Source organism: Oncorhynchus mykiss, chromosome 27 (genome assembly GCF_057628025.1).
Source record: "Oncorhynchus mykiss isolate SJ-2025 chromosome 27, ASM5762802v1, whole genome shotgun sequence".
NCBI classification, from domain to species: domain Eukaryota; kingdom Metazoa; phylum Chordata; class Actinopteri; order Salmoniformes; family Salmonidae; genus Oncorhynchus; species Oncorhynchus mykiss.
Window position 1 is genome coordinate 21,240,746 of NC_143048.1, and position 19,276 is coordinate 21,260,021.

Genomic DNA, 19,276 nt, shown 5'->3' on the forward strand with positions numbered 1-19,276 from the left:
CATCGTGACCAGTGAGCTGAGATAAGGCGGAGCTTTACCTAGCATGGACTTGTAGATGACCTGGAGCCAGTGGGTCTGGCGACGAATATGCAGCGAGGGCCAGCCGACTAGAGCATACAAGTCGCAGTGGTGGGTGGTATAAGGTGCTTTAGTGACAAAACGGATGGCACTGTGATAGACTGCATCCAGTTTGCTGAGTAGAGTGTTGGAAGCCATTTTGTAGATGACATCGCCGAAGTCGAGGATCGGTAGGATAGTCAGTTTTACTAGGGTAAGCTTGGCGGCGTGAGTGAAGGAGGCTTTGTTGCGGAATAGAAAGCCAACTCTTGATTTGATTTTCGATTGGAGATGTTTGATATGAGTCTGGAAGGAGAGTTTTCAGTCTAGCCAGACACCTAGGTACTTATAGATGTCCACATATTCTAGGTCGGAACCATCCAGGGTGGTGATGCTAGGCGGGCATGCGGGTGCAGGCAGCGATCGGTTGAAAAGCATGCATTTGGTTTTACCAGCGTTTAAGAGCAGTTGGAGGCCACGGAAGGAGTGTTGTATGGCATTGAAGCTTGTTTGGAGGTTAGATAGCACAGTGTCCAATGACGGGCCGAAAGTATATAGAATGGTGTCGTCTGCGTAGAGGTGGATCAGGGAATCGCCCGCAGCAAGAGCAACATCATTGATGTATACAGAGAAAAGAGTCGGCCCGAGAATTGAACCCTGTGGCACCCCCATAGAGACTGCCAGAGGACCGGACAGCATGCCCTCCGATTTGACACACTGAACTCTGTCTGCAAAGTAATTGGTGAACCAGGCAAGGCAGTCATCCGAAAAACCGAGGCTACTGAGTCTGCCGATAAGAATATGGTGATTGACAGAGTCGAAAGCCTTGGCAAGGTCGATGAAGACGGCTGCACAGTACTGTCTTTTATCGATGGCGGTTATGATATCGTTTAGTACCTTGAGTGTGGCTGAGGTGCACCCGTGACCGGCTCGGAAACCAGATTGCACAGCGGAGAAGGTACAGTGGGATTCGAGATGGTCAGTGACCTGTTTGTTGACTTGGCTTTCGAAGACCTTAGATAGGCAGGGCAGGATGGATATAGGTCTGTAACAGTTTGGGTCCAGGGTGTCTCCCCCTTTGAAGAGGGGGATGACTGCGGCAGCTTTCCAATCCTTGGGGATCTCAGACGATATGAAAGAGAGGTTGAACAGGCTGGTAATAGGGGTTGCGACAATGGTGGCGGATAGTTTCAGAAATAGAGGGTCCAGATTGTCAAGCCCAGCTGATTTGTACGGGTCCAGGTTTTGCAGCTCTTTCAGAACATCTGCTATCTGGATTTGGGTAAAGGAGAACCTGGAGAGGCTTGGGCGAGGAGCAGCGGGGGGGGCGGGGCTGTTGGCCGAGGTTGAAGTAGCCAGGCGGAAGGCATGGCCAGCCGTTGAGAAATGCTTATTGAAGTTTTCGATAATCATGGATTTATCGGTGGTGACCGTGTTACCTAGCCTCAGTGCAGTGGGCAGCTGGGAGGAGGTGCTCTTGTTCTCCATTGACTTCACAGTGTCCCAGAACTTTTTGGAGTTGGAGCTACAGGATGCAAATTTCTGCCTGAAGAAGCTGGCCTTAGCTTTCCTGACTGACTGCGTGTATTGGTTCCGGACTTCCCTGAACAGTTGCATATCACGGGGACTATTCGATGCTATTGCAGTCCGCCACAGGATGTTTTTGTGCTGGTTGAGGGCAGTCAGGTCTGGGGTGAACCAAGGGCTGTATCTGTTCTTAGTTCTGCATTTTTTGAACGGAGCATGCTTATCTAAAATGGTGAGGAAGTTACTTTTAAAGAATGACCAGGCATCCTCAACTGACGGGATGAGGTCAATGTCCTTCCAGGATATCTCCTGTAAACTCTAAACAAGGCCGTCAGAATGGGAGGGGCCCTCTCAAAAAAAAACACACCCCTCTCATTTCAAAACCGGGAGCATGCTTCGGCCTGATAAGTTACATGTGTAACTGTTTGTCACACACTTTGATCCAACGCTGTGTCCTGGGTTTACGATTTACAGACACACACTGACTCCGGTGCTCCTCCCATTCATTCACTCTCTCAGCAATTATTACAGCTCAGTCAGTTCAACATCTGCTTCTCTCCTTGAACTTCACTTCTTCACCTCCTGCTATGGGGAAGCTGTGATCACCTGCTCTCCTCATCCACACACACACACACACACACACACACGTGTTAATGAAAATCCACCACACTTCTCACACCTTCCGTTAGCTCTCAGCTCAATCTCTCCACCAGCTGACTCAGAAGGCTCATCTCATGTGTGCTGAGTGTGTTTGTGTGCATACTAATACAATAATTTGGTGTGTATTTATATTTGTCCTGTTTCACACGTACAAGTGTGTATTATACGCATGTGTGAATTGGAAATAGTGTGTGTTTTTTTTATTTTTATATCCCATTCCCCCTGAGACACCCCCCGAAAGTGAGGTCACAGCCAGGGTCAGCCATTATCATGTCAAGGAGGCAGGAGCTGTGGATCCCTCCCAAAACACCTGACAACAGCTGAGGAGATATGTTGTTCCAGAGATTATTTGGAGATGCCGACACAAGATCTTCTTGCCAATCCAACGGCACCATGAGATATTGGCCATCGGGCACGGTGCCAGGCAGGCTGCATCATCAGGTCTGATGCCAACACTGTTGAAATGGATCGTTCGGCCAATCAGTGAGAGCCAAGGTTACCTGCAAAGATATTTCAATTGTGTTTAGTCATAGCATCAAGCCACAGAGTAAATGTATGGATCTGAGGGGGAAGCTATTGTGTCAAGGGACAGAGTAAATTTATGGATTCGGAACTGAGGAATCCTCCATACAGTTCAGGAGTTAAGAAAATAGTCCCCTTTAGGAATTACATTATTGTTGTGCAGATGTCAAGGTTGACTATAAACCTGAGTTTATAGTGCATTACCACTCCCACTCTAATCAACCTGTGTCTGGGCATTTAGAGAGGACAAACCCCAGGGATTTCCAACACAGACACATTCATCAACATTTATGCCATGCTGCATGCGCTGATATAATAGCCTACCTCAATTTTCGCTCTTTGGAAGAAAATATTCAGGAATTATTCATATATTTTGAGTTTATGCCAGGTTAATGCAGGCATTATTTGAAGCGTGTGTGTGCTGCACTGTGATGCACTGTTTATATTTGCAGAATCACTATATTGAGAGTACAGCATTAAAATATTAGGCGCTGGTCATGGTTAATATAACCATGGCTAGATAGGAAACTATCCGAACCATCAGCCCTAATAGCTAAAATGGAGTGGATTATTTTACATTTTTACACTCATGGTTACAGTTATATCCAACTATCCACCATACCTAAAGTTACTGAAGTGTCTAGAAATGCCTGCATTTCTGAGGATTGTGTCAATTTCAGTGTATATCCTAGTTCTTAGAGGAGCTGAGATTCGACAACAATGAGCTGGTCGCAGCGCAGTGACAAACTATAAAAATGATTTCCATTAGCTGGGCAGAGGGAGGTAACTGAGTGGAACATATAAAAGTTGCCCTATTTTCACCACCATGGGACAGACAATTGGGACCTACTTGATATGGGAAAGTACTTACTACGACACAGCCTAGTGACCATGGCTTTTGCACAGCTAGAGATTCTTCTGAGATCAGGGTTTGGGAGAAGGCAAAGTGGCATACAATGCAACACCTCAACTACAAATACCTAGGTGTCTTGTTAGACTGTAAACTCTCCTTCCAGACCCACATCAAACATCTCCAATCCAAAGTTAAATCTAGAATTGGCTTCCTATTTCGCAACAAAGCATCCTTCACTCATGCTGCCAAACATACCCTTGTAAAACTGACCATCCTACCAATCCTCGACTTCGGCGATGTCATTTACAAAATAGCCTCCAATACCCTACTTAACAAATTGGATGCAGTCTATCACAGTGCCATCCGTTTTGTCACTAAAGCCCCATATACTACCCACCATTGCGACCTGTACGCTCTCGTTGTCTGGTCCTCGCTTCATACTCATCGCCAAACCCACTGGCTCCATGTCATCTACAAGACCCTGCTAGGTAAAGTCCCCCCTTATCTCAGCTCGCTGGTCACCATAGCATTACTCACCTATTGCACGCGCTCCAGTAGGTATATCTCTCTGGTCACCCCCAAAACCAATTCTTTCTTTGGCCGCCTCTCCTTCCAGTTCTCTGCTGCCAATGACTGGAACGAACTACAAAAATCTCTGAAACTGGAAACACTTATCTCCCTCACTTGCTTTAAGCACCAGCTGTCAGAGCAGCTCACAGATTACTGCACCTGTACATAGCCCATCTATAATTTAGCCCAAACAACTACCTATTTCCCTACTGTATTTATTTTATTTATTTATTTATTTTGCTCCTTTGCACCCCATTATTTTTATTTCTACTTTGCACATTCTTCCACTGCAAATCTACCATTCCAGTGTTTTACTTGCTATATTGTATTTACTTTGCCACCATGGCCTTGTTTTTGCTTTTACCTCCCTCATCTCACCTCATTTGCTCACATCGTATATAGACTTGTTTCTACTGTATTATTGACTGTATGTTTGTTTTACTCCATGTGTAACTCTGTGTTGTTGTATGTGTCGAACTGCTTTGCTTTATCTTGGCCAGGTCGCAATTGTAAATGAGAACTTGTTCTCAACTTGCCTACCTGGTTAAATAAAGGTGAAATTAAAAAATAAAATTTTGAAACCCAGAAACACGCTTTGGGAGCTATCAGAGTGTTCTGTATTCACTGAATGTTTTCCTTCACAATAATTTGACTCAGAAATGAACAAAGCAATTGTAAAAAAAAATGTAAAATGTCAAAACATTTTGTCAAAAAGAAAGATGAAGATGAAGTCTCAACAGATCAAAGGAGCCATGATGTTGACAATTGACACATTTTTTAAGAGCGGTATCTTACATCACACCATTCTCATCAATTAACTTGGTTTTGTGCGTAGAACCTAGCTGTTGCTGCAACAGCTGATGACCCACCTGACTGCATTGCACTTTAGCCCAACCCAATTAATCATTGAAGCTGGAGACTTATATCTCCCTCACAAACTTTAAGCATCAACTGTCAGAGCAGCTTACCGATCACTTCACCTGTACACAGCCCATCTGTAAATAGCCCACTCAACTACCTCATTCCCCAAATTATTTATTTTTGCACCCCAGTATCTCTACTTCCACATCATCATCTGCACATACATCACTCCAGGGTTAATGCTAAATTGACACTCATAGGACATCTTGTTCGATAATGTGCATATTTATATCCAAAAATCTCAGGTTACATTGGCACCTTACTTGCAGTAATGTTTTGATTCCAAAACATCCGGTTATTTTGCAGAAATACCCATAAAACATTGATAAAAGATACTAGTGTTATTCACAGAATTAAAGAGACTTCTCCTTAATGCAAACGCTGTGTCAGATTTTCGAAAAAGCATCATCTGAGAACGGCGCTCAGAACCTAAAACAGCCAGAGGAATATCTGCCATTTTGGAATCAACAAAGTTAGAAACAACACCATAAATATTCACTTACCTTTGATGATCTTCATCAGAAGGCACTCCCAGGAATCCCAGTTCGACAATAAATGACTGATTTGTTCCATAAAGTTCCATCATTTATGTCTAAATAGCCACTTGTTGTTAGCGTGTTCAGCCCAGTAATCCATCTTCATGAGGCGCAGGCACTTCATCCAGACAAACTCGAAAAGTTCCATTACAGTCCTTTAGAAACATGTCAAACGATGTATGGAATCAATCGTTAGGATGTTTTTAACATAAAACATCAATAATGTTTCAACCGGAGAATTCCTTTGTCTTCAGAGAAGCACTGGAACGAGAGGTGACTCGGGATCGCGCATTATGAGACCAAGGCTCTCTGCCAGACCACTGACTCGAAGAGGTCTCATGAGCCCCTCCTTTATAGTAGAATCCTCATTCAAGTTTCAAAAGACGGTTGACATCTAGTGGAAGCCCTAGGAAGTGCAATCTCATCCATATCTCAATGTGTATTCGGTAGGCCAAGCTTTGAAAAACTACAAAACTCAGATGTCCCACTTCCTGGTTGGATTTTTCTCAGGTTTTCACCTGCCATATGAGTTCTGTTATACTCACAGACATCATTCAAACAGTTTTAGAAACTTCAGAGTGTTTTCTATCCAATACTAATAATAATATGCATATATTAGCATCTGGGACAGAGTAGGAGGCAGTTCACTCTGGGCATGCTATTCATCCAAAAGTGAAAATGCTGCCCCCTATCAAAAAAAGGTTAACAATATGCTGTATCTTTGTTAAAGCAGGAGGCATTTCAGTCCAGTCTTATTGCACTGGTGATGTCTTGTTAGTGGCCTCAGGAACCAGAATATAATCCATTTTATATTGCAGTTTCTTCTCTCTTTCCTCACCTTCATTTTTATTCTCTTTCAGGAATGTTAAAATTTGATTGTAAAGATACTGTATGTGAATATGCCAGCTTACCAGGTGCCACAGGTGTTCCCTGACCATGTCTAAGGGGGACAAGGAACTCTGTGACATATCATTCATATAACAGACATAACCAATGCCCCAAAAATACTTGAGAATAACCTGTCAGTAGAGCCCACTTATGCATTCAAATCAATTCACGGCAGAGCGTAGTTCAACCCGCTCTGAGTGAGTGAGAGGTCATGAAGTGTGTCTGAGACTAGAGGCTGGTAAGCATTTAACGTGCAGAACACACAGTTCACACCTTCACTTCCCCATAACCCACTGTGTCTTACTAGACACTCACATACCAATTCTAAAACCTTGCATAACTTGCTTCTTATTCAATTTTAGCTCAGTGTGAAAACGCACCGTACCTGGTTCTATGGCTGAGAGCCTATTTGCTTAGACTGCTGTAACCTGGACACTGACAGGTCTGTTTGTTCTGGAATCTGAGAACAATGTTAAATGGACACTGACAGGTCTGTTGGTTCTGGAATCTGAGAACAATGTTACATGGACACCGACAGGTCTGTTGGTTCTGGAATCTGAGAACAATGTTACATGGACACTGACAGGTCTGTTGGTTCTGGAATCCGAGAACAATGTTACATGGACACTGACAGGTCTGTTGGTTCTGGAATCTGAGAACAATGTTTCATGGACACGGACAGGTCTGTTGGTTCTGGAATCCGAGAACAATGTTACATGGACACTGACAGGTCTGTTGGTTCTGGAATCTGAGAACAATGTTACATGGAAACTGACAGGTCTGTTGGATCTGGAAACTGAGAACAGCATGGGGATGCAAAGCTGGCACCCAAACTCACCTCTCACTGTGGCGTCAGAAACCCACCTCTCACTGTGGCGTCAGAAACCCACCTCTCACTGTGGCGTCAGAAACCCACCTCTCACTGTGGCGTCAGAAACAAGCTCTTTATTTCTACATTGGTGTGATGTATCTTAATCAGTGGTGTGATTCAGCCGAGAAAGCTGCTGGCTCCTTGCCTGAGAACATGCCTGTGGGAAACATAATACCAAAACACATACTAAATCTGTACACACACAAACAGAAAAAGAAACACAGACATGCACTCATAATGGGATAATTAACACACATGGGTGCCAGAGGAGGCTGGTGGGAGGAGCAATTGGAGGACAGGCTCATTGGTTTCCATATATGTTGTGTTTGATACCGTTCTATTTATTACATTCCAGCCATTAGAATTAGCCTGTCCTCCTATGATGTGTAGAAATTGTAATTGCTGCAAACGGATTGTCCTTTGGGGACTATAAACATTTACAGAACCCACAAATCAAATCAAATCAGCAGACACAAATGCAACCATCATGTTTTAAAAGAGAACATGACGCACCCCTGCATGGGTTCACACTCCCACATGTGACTGACAGAAACAAAGAACATACAATTATCACATCTGTACTAATGAGTATGGTACCCCCGCATTCCTCTGCTTACTATTGAGAAGGAATATTTATTTATCAATTATTTATTTGGACTGCATTAGTCTGAGTTCATTATGCTGTTAAAATGCAAATCCCCTGTTCAGAAAAAAATGTATATGCCTGAGACAAAGACGTTTGATGCCTCTTTCAAACGGTGGTCATTTGGTTAATTGACTCCTCTCAGTTAACAAGATGATTAGCATTGAGGCTAATCAAGGCCATCCCCTGGGTGTGTGCCATGCCACCATGTGAAGTTGAGAGAATGCCAAGAGTTTACAAAGCTGTCATCAAGGCAAAGGGTGGCTACTTTGAAGAATTTAAAATATATATATATATTTTCATTTGCTTAACACTTTTTTGGTTACTACATGATTCCATATGTATTTTTTCATAGTTTTGATGTCTTCACTATTATTCTACAATGTAGAAAATAGTCAAAATAAAGAAAAACCCTTGAATGAGTAGGTGTCTCCAAACTTTTGACTGGTACTGTCTCAAAAGTATCTCAAAGTATGTATTTTGTGAGCAACAATCCCTGGTTAACAAGGTATTTTGACACCAATGGGACTTCCTGGCAAAATAAAGGTTAAATAATAACAGCTAAAATAAACATTACAGGCATGGCTAAAATGCTGCTTTTAAAGCAATGTTCCCGGGTAAAACGCTGCAGATGTCGGCTCAATAGAAAATTACCTTCAAAACTGCATTTTCAACCAGCAGCGATCGGATTGAATCCCGTCCTAGATTTTGTTGATCTCACCAGGCTCTAATATCATTAGTTTCCTGCTGCCAAATAATGAATGTTCCCAGATGGCAGCTCTGATTGTAAAATGCAGCAGAGTGCAGTGCAAGGTGGACGGTGTGATCCTAAATCATTTTGTAGTATCACCCGCGGTCATCATTAGAGCATCAGATTATCATTTGAGTGTTAGATTATGTGATTTTGAAGCTTTGGGTTCAGAAAGAAAATGAAGAAAATATTTACTAACTGAAAGTGTCCCCAACTCCACCACTCCCACACTCAGACACCAAGTGGCACCGAATTCTGTTAGGGTCTCCATTGGTGTCAGTGTTCTCATGCGTTTTGGGCTGTTGCTGTCATTTCCATCTATTTCCTCTTTGGCAGAGGGCAGCTTTCAGTTTGGCTCCCGTGCCCTTCAAATCTGTTTGCTTGACTGAAAGCCCAGAGTTCTGCCCCTGTGATGCTAATACACACTCACACACACACACACACACACACACACACACACACGTATGTATATTGTGCGCACAAGCATGAACTCCCACAAGCTATTCTATTCAAAGACAAGAATAGTGATATTTGCAATGAGAGGGTAAAAAAATAAGTAATTGCTATGAAGCCCCTCTTTTGCCAAAGTAAAGGCCTTAATGTATCCCCTTAACAAATGTCGTTGACACAAGCATCAAAGACCTGGCTTCAGAACGCGTGCACACACGGGCATTAGACAGTGTGTCGTCAACACAGGCCCAATGGCGGTGTGCAGAATGGGGTGTGCCTTAGGGCTCTGGTACTGCCTCAACACCCCTCCATCTCAGGCTGAGTATGCACCTGTGTGCACCAATAGCAGCCTGAGAATGAATGAGGATGCCACCTTGCCAAACACAGTGAAAAGACACCATTCTTCAACAGACCCCCCCCCCCCCCCCCATTTGAATGAAAAATAGGTCTTATAGTAACTATGAATCTGCTGAGTAACAAAATCAACCCATGGGTATAATACATTAACTGGTCCCTATATTTTGAAACCCAAAAACACTGTATTCATAAATGTTTATGGCTTTAGAGGGAGCCAGCATTATTGCTACAAATTTAGATCTCCACTCCAAACTCTCCTTAATCGTCCCCCAAATGAGAACTGGGCTACAAAATGGTTTGAACAAACCCAAGCACATTTACTTTCCATCTGTCCTTATGAATTCCTGGCCAAGCAGCCATTCTGATCATCCCCCATATGCTTTGTGTTGTTGGATAATAAAGGAAGAGAAGGGAAGGGTTGGGTCTGGATGGAACTCTGATGTTCCGTTCTGAGGGTACAAAACATTCTGAGGATGGGTTCTGATTCTGAAGCCAGGGCAGGAATGGATGTGACAATGTTGGCATCACCAGGCTCATTCTGCTACCCTGCCTCCTGTCCTATCCAGTCCTGTCCCTCTCTGTGCCTGGCTGGCTGAAGTCACAGAGACACACAATGTCTACACTAGCATTCTACCTAGAATAAAGCAATGTATTCAGCATGTATTTAAAGTTATGTGTGAATATTTGAATGTAGCCTAGCTAGCCTGAGGAGATACTTGATTATAATACCTTTTTCGGGACCAAACCTGTGCCTGCCTAGAGTGGGCCATATGTTTTCTCAAGGTTGGGTGGGTTTCCAAATCACACTGTCGTTGTTGACTAAATTAAATATAAACCGTGGCGCAGCAGGTTTTCTAAAGGCAGTGTGTGGGAGGGTGCCAGTTTAAAGCTAAATCTGTCTTTAAAAATGTATGGTAAACAAACTCAACAACTCAGAGGAGAGTGGGACTGCATTTTAGTCCAAGATAAAAACGATGTGTGTGTGTGTTTACCATAACACACACAAACATTCTAACTAATGATTCTGGTCATACCCTCTCCTTGAACTCTGTGGGCTAACTTTAGATGGAATCTACAAATTGGTTCTGAGGACTTAAGGATGGTGAGGAAGCTGGCTAAAGGATCCACATTACTATGGAGACAACTTAGATGAATGAACACATACACACACCGCACAAAAACATACTTATCTGTTGTTAAAAGCCTGAGTAATCTTTACAAAAACAAAATACACAAACAAATATCAACACATTTAGTATTTCTTCATAAACCATGATAGTGGTAGTCCATAATAATAATTCTTATGTTTTTCATTATACTTAGTTTCAACAAATTGTTCCATATGCTAAATAGCAATGCGTTGCTAAAATGAATTCAGGATGACACATCGCATACATCACTTAGAGAAATGAAGTGAACCAACCACAAAACCATTCCAATCTCACCAGCCTCTGGTAATCTGAATAGAAGTGACCATCAATCCTAGCCCACCTTCTCCATCTCACGAAGACATGCACACACTAACAAAAATGCACACACGCATACATACACGGACTAACAAACATGCTCACATACATGTGCACACACAAACCAATCAAAGAAATCACCTGCATTAATACATAATTTTGTAGATATTTTCCACTTAATTGCTCTTGCTAACAAAAAACTGACACTCCTGACAATATCCTAAGGGTTTACAGAATTTAAGGTTGTAACTGTGATGTTTAAGAACTTTGTAATTGTTGTACTTTAAATGTTAGTAAAGCGGTTAGCTTTTGGCTAGCCGCGATTAGCTTTTGGCTAGCCGCGGTTAGCTTTTGGCTAGCCGCGGTTAGTTGGTTGCTAGCTCCGGTTAGTTGGTTGCTAGCTCCGGTTAGTTGGTTGCTAGCTCCGGTTAGTTGGTTGCTAGCTCCGGTTAGTTGGTTGTTGGTTGCTAGCTCCGGTTAGTTGGTTGCTAGCTCCGGTTAGTTGGTTGCTAGCTCCGGTTAGTTGGTTGCTAGCTCCGGTTAGGAGCTATTAATCTCAGTTGCAATAGTCTTGTCTTTCTATTAGCACTCTTCTTATACGGGTTAAATGTATTTTGAGCATGGGTATAACGTACACTTCTAATGAGATATACCAGTCTTTAAAGGCTTTCATGTTTTAGAGTCTCCTATAGGGCTTTAATCTCAGTTGCAATAGTCTTGTCTTTCTATTAGCACTCTTCTTATACAGGTTAAATGTATTTTGAGCATGGGTATAACGTACACTTCTAATGAGATATACCAGTCTTGAAAGGCTTTCATGTTTTAGAGTCTCCTATAGGGCTATAGTAGGCAACAGTCTTCTACATAATTATAACCTGAACAGGTGAATTAAAGTTAAGAGTAAATGTGTTTGCGGTATAAATGTAAAGAATTTGAGGATGTGAATATGTCAGGGATTTATGAGACAGATCACTAAATACACTTTAAAGAAAACAAAAGAAAACATTGAAATACAATGAAAAGACAGTTTGCACTTGAGAAAATGTTGAATAAAATAATTGAGAGAACCTTTGAAAGAGAAGCCACGTTCTCCTGTTTCTTTATTTATCCTGTGTTACAATAACTATTATCTGCTGCACCAGTCCCAAAACTGGGACCTGTAACACTAAATTTAATTGACTGCAATTTCAGCAACAAGAATCGTTGAATCTCGATCTGACTGTGAACATTTGAAACTACAGCTGGCGAGTCTGGGGACCTTCTCCCCTGCAGACGGAAGCCCTTTTTTGACCGGCTCTGTTGGACCAGCATGTAATGCCAAAGGGACCTGTAGACTGAAGGCACTCAGCCACCCCTAACATGTAAGCATCTGTTCCCTTGAGGCCGAAGCCATTATAGTTTAGCCTCTAACCTACACTCTCTCTATAAGCAACACTCCCTCTCTCCCTAGAGGGCTGGCCAACCTGCACCTATCATTTGTCTTGCTACACACAATGCAGGAGACCTACAGTAGCCGTAGGAAAGGTATGGTGAGTGTGGTACTGTAGAGAGAGGGAGGTGTGAAAAAGATCTGTGAATAAAGAGTGAGAGCAGATGATCATTGTTCACGGCATGCCCAGAGTGAGAGGAGGGATTGATCGCTTTTCTGTCACTCCGTATGACATGTCTGTCTCGTCAGAGTGAAGTCAGCAACTCTCTAAACCTCTGAGAAACACTGAAGGAACATGACTACTTTTCAGGGGCGGCAAGGTAGCCTAGTGGTTAGAGCGTTGGACTAGTAAAAGGTTGCAAGTTCAAACCCCCGAGCTGACAAGGTACAAATCTGTCGTTCTGCCCCTGAACAGGCCCACTGTTCCTAGGCCGTCATTGAAAATAAGAATTTGTTCTTAACTGACTTGCCTAGTTAAATAAAGGTAAAATAAATAAAAAAGTAGACAAAACATTACAAACAGCTAGCAGCAAAGTAGATTGGTCACAAAAGTCAGAAAAGCAATAAAATGAATTGATGATCTTTGGATGTTTGCACTCACGAGAGTGTTACACAAGAAATGTTCCTTTTGTTCCATAAAGATTATTTTAATGTCCAAAATACCTCCATTAGGTTGGCGAGTTATGTTCAGAAATCCACAGGCTCGAGCGGTCACGACATCGCAGACTAAAATTTCAAATAGTGTCCGTAAAGTTCTTAGAAACATGTCAAATGTTTTTTATAATCAATCCTCAGGTTGTTTTTACAATATATAATCGATAATATTTCAACCGGGACTGTAGCTTCTTCAATAGGAGAGAGATAGAAATGTCTGCTCCAAGCTGTTGCACATGCAAACCGCTGCTGGCACCCAGCTATACAATGACGTGATGTGATCTTTCTCGCTCATTTTTCAAAATAAAAGCCTGAAACTTCCCCACTGTTCACACCATGGGGAAGCCATAGGAAAAGGAATCTGGTTAATATCCCTTTAAATGGAGCGAAGGCAGGCAATGGAACAGAGAGCTTTCAGGAATAACAGCACGTCCGGGTTGGATTTTCCTCAGGTTTTCACCTGCAATATCAGTTCTGTTATACTCACAGACAATATTTTGACAGTTTTGGAAACTTTAGAGTGTTTTCTATCCTAAGCTGTCAATTATATGCATATTCTATTATCTGGTCCTGAAAAATAGCCCGTTTACTTTGGGAACGTTATTTTTCCAAAAATGAAAATAGTGCCACCTAGTTTCAAGAGGTGAGTCTGGAAGGAGAGTTTACAGTCTAACCAGACACCTAGGTATTTCTAGTTGTCCACATATTCTAAGAGTAGTGATGCTGGACGGGCGGGCAGGTGTGGGCAGCGATTGTTTGAAGAGCATGCATTTAGTTTTTCTTGCATTTAAGAGCAGTTGGAGGCCACAGAAGGAGAGTTGTATGGCATTGTTAAATTACGCATTAGGCTGGAACTCAATCTGGTAGCCTAGAGGTTAAGAGTGTTGGACCAGTAACTGAAAGGGTGCTGGTTTGAATCCCAGAGCCGAGTAGGCCAAAAAATCTGCTAATGTGCCCTTGAGCAATCTGACAATTATATGCATATTCTAGATTCTGGGCCTGAGAAATAGGCAGTTTCATTTGGGTACGTTTTTCATCCAAACATCAAAATACTGCCCCCTACCCTCAAGATGTTATTAATGCTGGACTTCAGTCCCAAATGGCACTGTCACTTTCTGACCATAGTTCTGTTATTTTATCTTTGTTTTAGTATGGTCAGAGCGTGAGTTGGGTGGGCAGTCTGTTTGTTTTTCTATGTTGGTTTTTGAGTTCGGCCTAGTATGGTTCTCAATCAGAGGCAGCTGTCAATTGTTGTCCCTGATTGAGAATCATATTTAGGTAGCCTGGGTTTCAGGTTTGGGTTGTGGGTGTTTGTCTTCCATGTTAGTGTTCGTACCACACGAGACTGTATCGTTCATTTCACGTTTATTGTTTTGTATTTTCGTAGTGTTCAGTTTATGTATTATAATAAACATTATGGACACTTACCACTCTGCAAATTGGTCCTCCGATCCTTCTCGCTTCTCCTCCTCAGAAGAGAAGGACGAGGTTCGTTACAGGCACCATATTCCCTATATAGTGAACTACTTTTATGGGCTCCGGTCAAAAGAAGTACACTATATATAGAGTAGCAGAAGACTACTGAGGGGAGGACGGCTCATAACAAACCAAGCTTTAAGTTTCTGTCTTTCCATTCACACAAGTGACAGACAAATATACAGTGCATTCAGAAATTATTCCCACCCATTCATTACATTACATCCCTTCATCAATCTATGTACAATACCCCATGATGAGAGTGAATGAACAATGGAGTGAATGAATTAATGGCAGGAAACACATGGAAACCATGCATTTGATGTATTATATACCATTCCACATATTCCGCTCCAGCCATGACCACAAGCCTGTCCTCCCCAATTAAAGTGCCACCAACCTCCTGTGGAATAGTGTGCCATTTGTCCACCCTACCCTTCTCTAAACTCCTCTGTCTCAGCCTTACACCATCCAGTAGCCAGGTATAATCACCTGCATAACCAGTAGCGGTGTGTGGGTAAATTCACTGGGGAAGCCAAGCCAGGAAAAATACTGTGTTGTGATGATTGCATTGTTTGTGATATACAGTGCCTTCGGAAAGTATTCAGACCCCTTGACTTTTTCCACATTTTGTTACCTTACAGCCTTATTCTAAAAGAAAGTGTTTTAAATCCTCAGCAATCTTCGCACAATACCCCATAATTAAAAAACGAAAACAGGTTTAGCCATTTTTGCAGATTTATATATTAAAAAATGAAATACCTTTTTTACATAAGTATTCAGACCCTTTGCTATGAGACTCGAAATGAGCTCAGGTGCATCCTGTTTCCGTTGATCATCCTTGAGATGTTTTTACAACTTGATTGGGGTCCACCTGTGGTAAATGCAATTGATTGGACATGATTTGGAAAGGCACACACCCGTCTATATGAGGTCTCACAGTTGACAGTGCATGTCAGAGCAAAAACCAAGCCAGGAGGTCGAAGGAATTGTCCGTAGAGCTCCAAGACAGGATTGTGTCGAGGCACAGATCTGGGGAAGGGTACCAAAATAATGTCTGCAGCACTGAAGGTCCCCAAGAACACAGTGGCCTCCATCATTCTTAAATGGAAGATGTTTGGGACCACCAAGACTCTTCCTAGAGCTGTCCGCGTGTTCAGACTGAGCAATCGGGGGAGAATGGCCTTGGTCAGGGAGGTGACCAAGAACCCAATGGTCACTCTGACAGAGCTCTAGAGTTCCTCTGTGGAGATGGGAGAAACTTCCAGAAGGACAACCATCTCTTCAGTACTCCACCAATCAGGCCTTTATGGTAGTGGCCAGACGAAAGTCATTCCTCAGTAAAAAAAAAGAGCACGACAGCCAAAGCACATGACAGCCCGCTTGGAGTTTGTCAAGAGGCACCTGAAGACTCTCAGACCATGAGAAACGAGATTATCTTGTCTGATGAAACCAAGACTGAACTCTTTGTTCTGAATGCCAAGCATCACATCTGGAGGAAACCTGGCACCATCCCTACGGTGAAGCATGGTGGTGGTAGTATCATGCTGTGGGGATGTTTTTCAGCTGCAGGGACTGGGAGAATAGTCAGAATCGAGGGATAGATGAATGAAGCAAAAGAGATATGAATGAAGTAAAGTGAGATCCTTGATGAAACCCTGCTCCAGAGCGCTCAGAACCTCAGACTGGAGTGAGGCTTCACCTTCCAACAGGACAACGACCCTAAGCACACAGCCAAGACAATGCAGGAGTGGCTTCGGGACAAGTCTCTGAATGTCCTTGAGTGGCCCAGCCAGAGCCCGGACTTGAACCCGATCGAACATCCCTGGAGAGACCTGAAAATAGATGTGCAGCGAAGCTCCCCATCCAACCTGACATAGCTTGAGAACATCTGCAGAGAAAAATGGGAGAAACTCCCCAAATACTGGTGTGCCAAGCTTGTTGCGTCATACCCAAGAAGACTCGAGGCTGTAATCACTGCCAAAGATGCTTCAACAAAGTACTGAGTAAAGGGTCTGCATAGTTATGTAATATTTCAGTTTTTTTAAAATATATATAAATTGTCAAACATTTCTAAAAACCTGCTTTTGCTTTCTCAGCACGGGGTATTGTACATAGATTGATTAAAACATTTTTTTTTAAATAAGGCTGTAATGTAATGAATGGGTCAGAAAACTTTCCGAATGCACTGTATATTTGCCTATGTCACTTGTGTGAATGGAAAGACAGAAACTTAAAGCTTGGTCGCAAATGGATCTTCCAAATGGACAACGACCCCAAGCATACTTCCAAAGTTGTGGCAAAAGGGCTTAAGGACAACCAAATCAAAGTATTGGAGTGGCCATCCCAAGACCTCAATCCCATAGAAAATATGTGGGCAGAACTGAAAAAGCATCCGCGAGCAAGGAGGCCTACAAATCTGACTCAGTTACACCAGCTCTGTCAGGAGGAATGGGTCAAAATTCACCCAACTTATTGTGGGAAGCCTGTGGAAGGCTACCTAAAACGTTTGACCCAAATTAAACAATTTAAAGGCAATGCTACTAAATACTAATTGAGTGTATGTAAACTTCTGACCCACTGGGAATGTGATGAAAGGAATAAAAGCTGAAATAAAATCACTCTATACTATTATTCTGACATTTCACATTCTTAAAATAAAGTGACATAACTGACCTGAGATAGGGAATTTTTACTAGGGTTAAATGTCAGGAATTGTGAAAAACTGAGTTTAAATGTATCTGGCTAAGGTGTATGTAAACTTCAACTGTATATACAGGGGGTACCAGTACTGATTCAATATGCGGGGATACAGGTTAGTCGAGGTAATTTGTACATATAGATAGGGGTAAAGTGACTATGCATAGATAATAAACAGCATGTAGCTGCAGTGTAAAAACAAAGGGGGGAGCTCAATGCAAATAGTCCGGGTGGCCATTTGATTAATTGTTCAGCAGTCTTATGGCTTGGGGGTAGAAGCTGTTAAGGAGCCTTTTGGACGTAGACTTGGCGCTCCGGTACCGCTTGCCGTGTGGTAGCAGAGATAACAGTCTATGACTTGGGTGACTGAAGTCTGACAATTTTTTAGGCCTTCCTCTGACACCTCCTAGTATACCTCCGGTACCACTTGCCATGCGATAGCAGAGAGAACAGTCATTGACAGTGCACCAGCTGTTATTGACAAATAGACACACACCCCCAATCTCTCATACTCCTCCCTCCTCTCATAGATGAGTTAGCATCCAGAGGTTGATAGGTTTGATGAGTCACTGTACTTATGATTGGTTAATGAATGCTCCTGTAAGGCTGGCAGCTCATTGGAGACTGGAGACTGCTGCTCCATGAGCCCTATAGTCCCTTAGTGTGATTTATGATTGATTGAAGAGTCTCTCTGCATCTGTAATGCTCTCTCTGCGTGTGCATGTCTGCACACTGTTGTGTGCATGTGTATGCTGTATGTACTGTACTAGCAATATCCCTATGTGTGTTTCCCTATGCAGTTAAAGGTGGAGGGAGAGTGGTGGACGTGGATAGACTACGAGCGGTTCCAGGAGCTTGTCCAGGCCTATGAGGCAGCCAGACCTTCTCTGCCCAGGACCACATGGCCAAGACCCCAACCCAGGCCCTGTTTGGTGCCCAGGAGTGAGGTTTCGACCCAACAGACACACGCTACCAGAGGAGACACAAGACCAAAGATATCTCAGGATGCTGAGAAAGAGAGAGAGTAGAAGAGAGGAGAGACAGAAATTCCTCCTCTCCTTCCACACAATCTTAGACTTTTACTGTTCACAATCAGTTTTAATGTATTGAGAGAGACTTAAAGTGAGTGATAGAATGGAAGAGAGAGTATTATGGATATTAAACCATTTGGAACATACAAGTGTCTTTAACTTATATCGAACTGCACTGTCCAATTTACAATAGGCTTTAAAGCGAAAGTATGCCATGCAATTATTTGAGGATGGCGCCCCACATCAAAATATTTATCCACCAACACAGGTTTCAGAAATTCACAAATAGTGATTAAATATTCACTTACTTTTGGAAAATCTTCCTCTGATTTGTCTTCCAAAGGGTCCCAGCTACAACATGTAATGTTGTTTTGTTAGATAAAATCCTTCTTTATATCCCAAAAGGTCTGTTTAGTTGGCACCATTGATTTGAGTAATCCACTCGTTCAACATGCAGAGAAAGGAATCCAAAAGGCTACCGCAAAACTTTGTTAAAACAAGTCAAAATATGCTTCACCATATCTATTGTGTTATAGTCTCCAACATTATTTTATAATTTCTACAAACTTCAGTGTTCTTTCCAATGGTACCAATTATATGCATAACCTGGCTTCAGAGCCTGAGCAACAGGCAGTTTACTTTGTGCATGTCACTCAGGTGGAAATTGAGAAAAATAGACCCTAGCTTGAAGAAGTTGAACTTCTATTTTTCTCCACTTCCTGTCTGACTGACATGCCCAAAGTAAACTGCCTGTTACTCAGGCCTACCCCTTTTTCCTCCAAACATAACGATGGTCATTATGGCTAAAGAGTTATATTTTTGTTTCATCAGACCAGAGGACATTTCTCCAAAAAGTATGATCTTTGTCCCCATGTGCAGTTGCAAACCGTAGTCTGGCTTTTTTATGATGGTTT

General features: G+C 42.5%; 1 protein-coding gene across 1 annotated transcript in view; it reads left to right on the top strand.

Moving 5' to 3' along the window:
* LOC110507120 (S-adenosyl-L-methionine-dependent tRNA 4-demethylwyosine synthase TYW1) overlaps nucleotides 1-18,966 on the top strand; it is a 74,964-nt gene extending 55,998 nt beyond the window's left edge. Inside the window, 2 exon segments of the mRNA XM_090223459.1 lie at nucleotides 18,132-18,198; nucleotides 18,201-18,966. Coding sequence (XP_090079585.1) covers nucleotides 18,132-18,198; nucleotides 18,201-18,343 — 210 coding nt within the window. The 3' untranslated portion in view covers nucleotides 18,344-18,966.
* The last annotated feature ends 310 nt before the right edge of the window (nucleotides 18,967-19,276 follow it).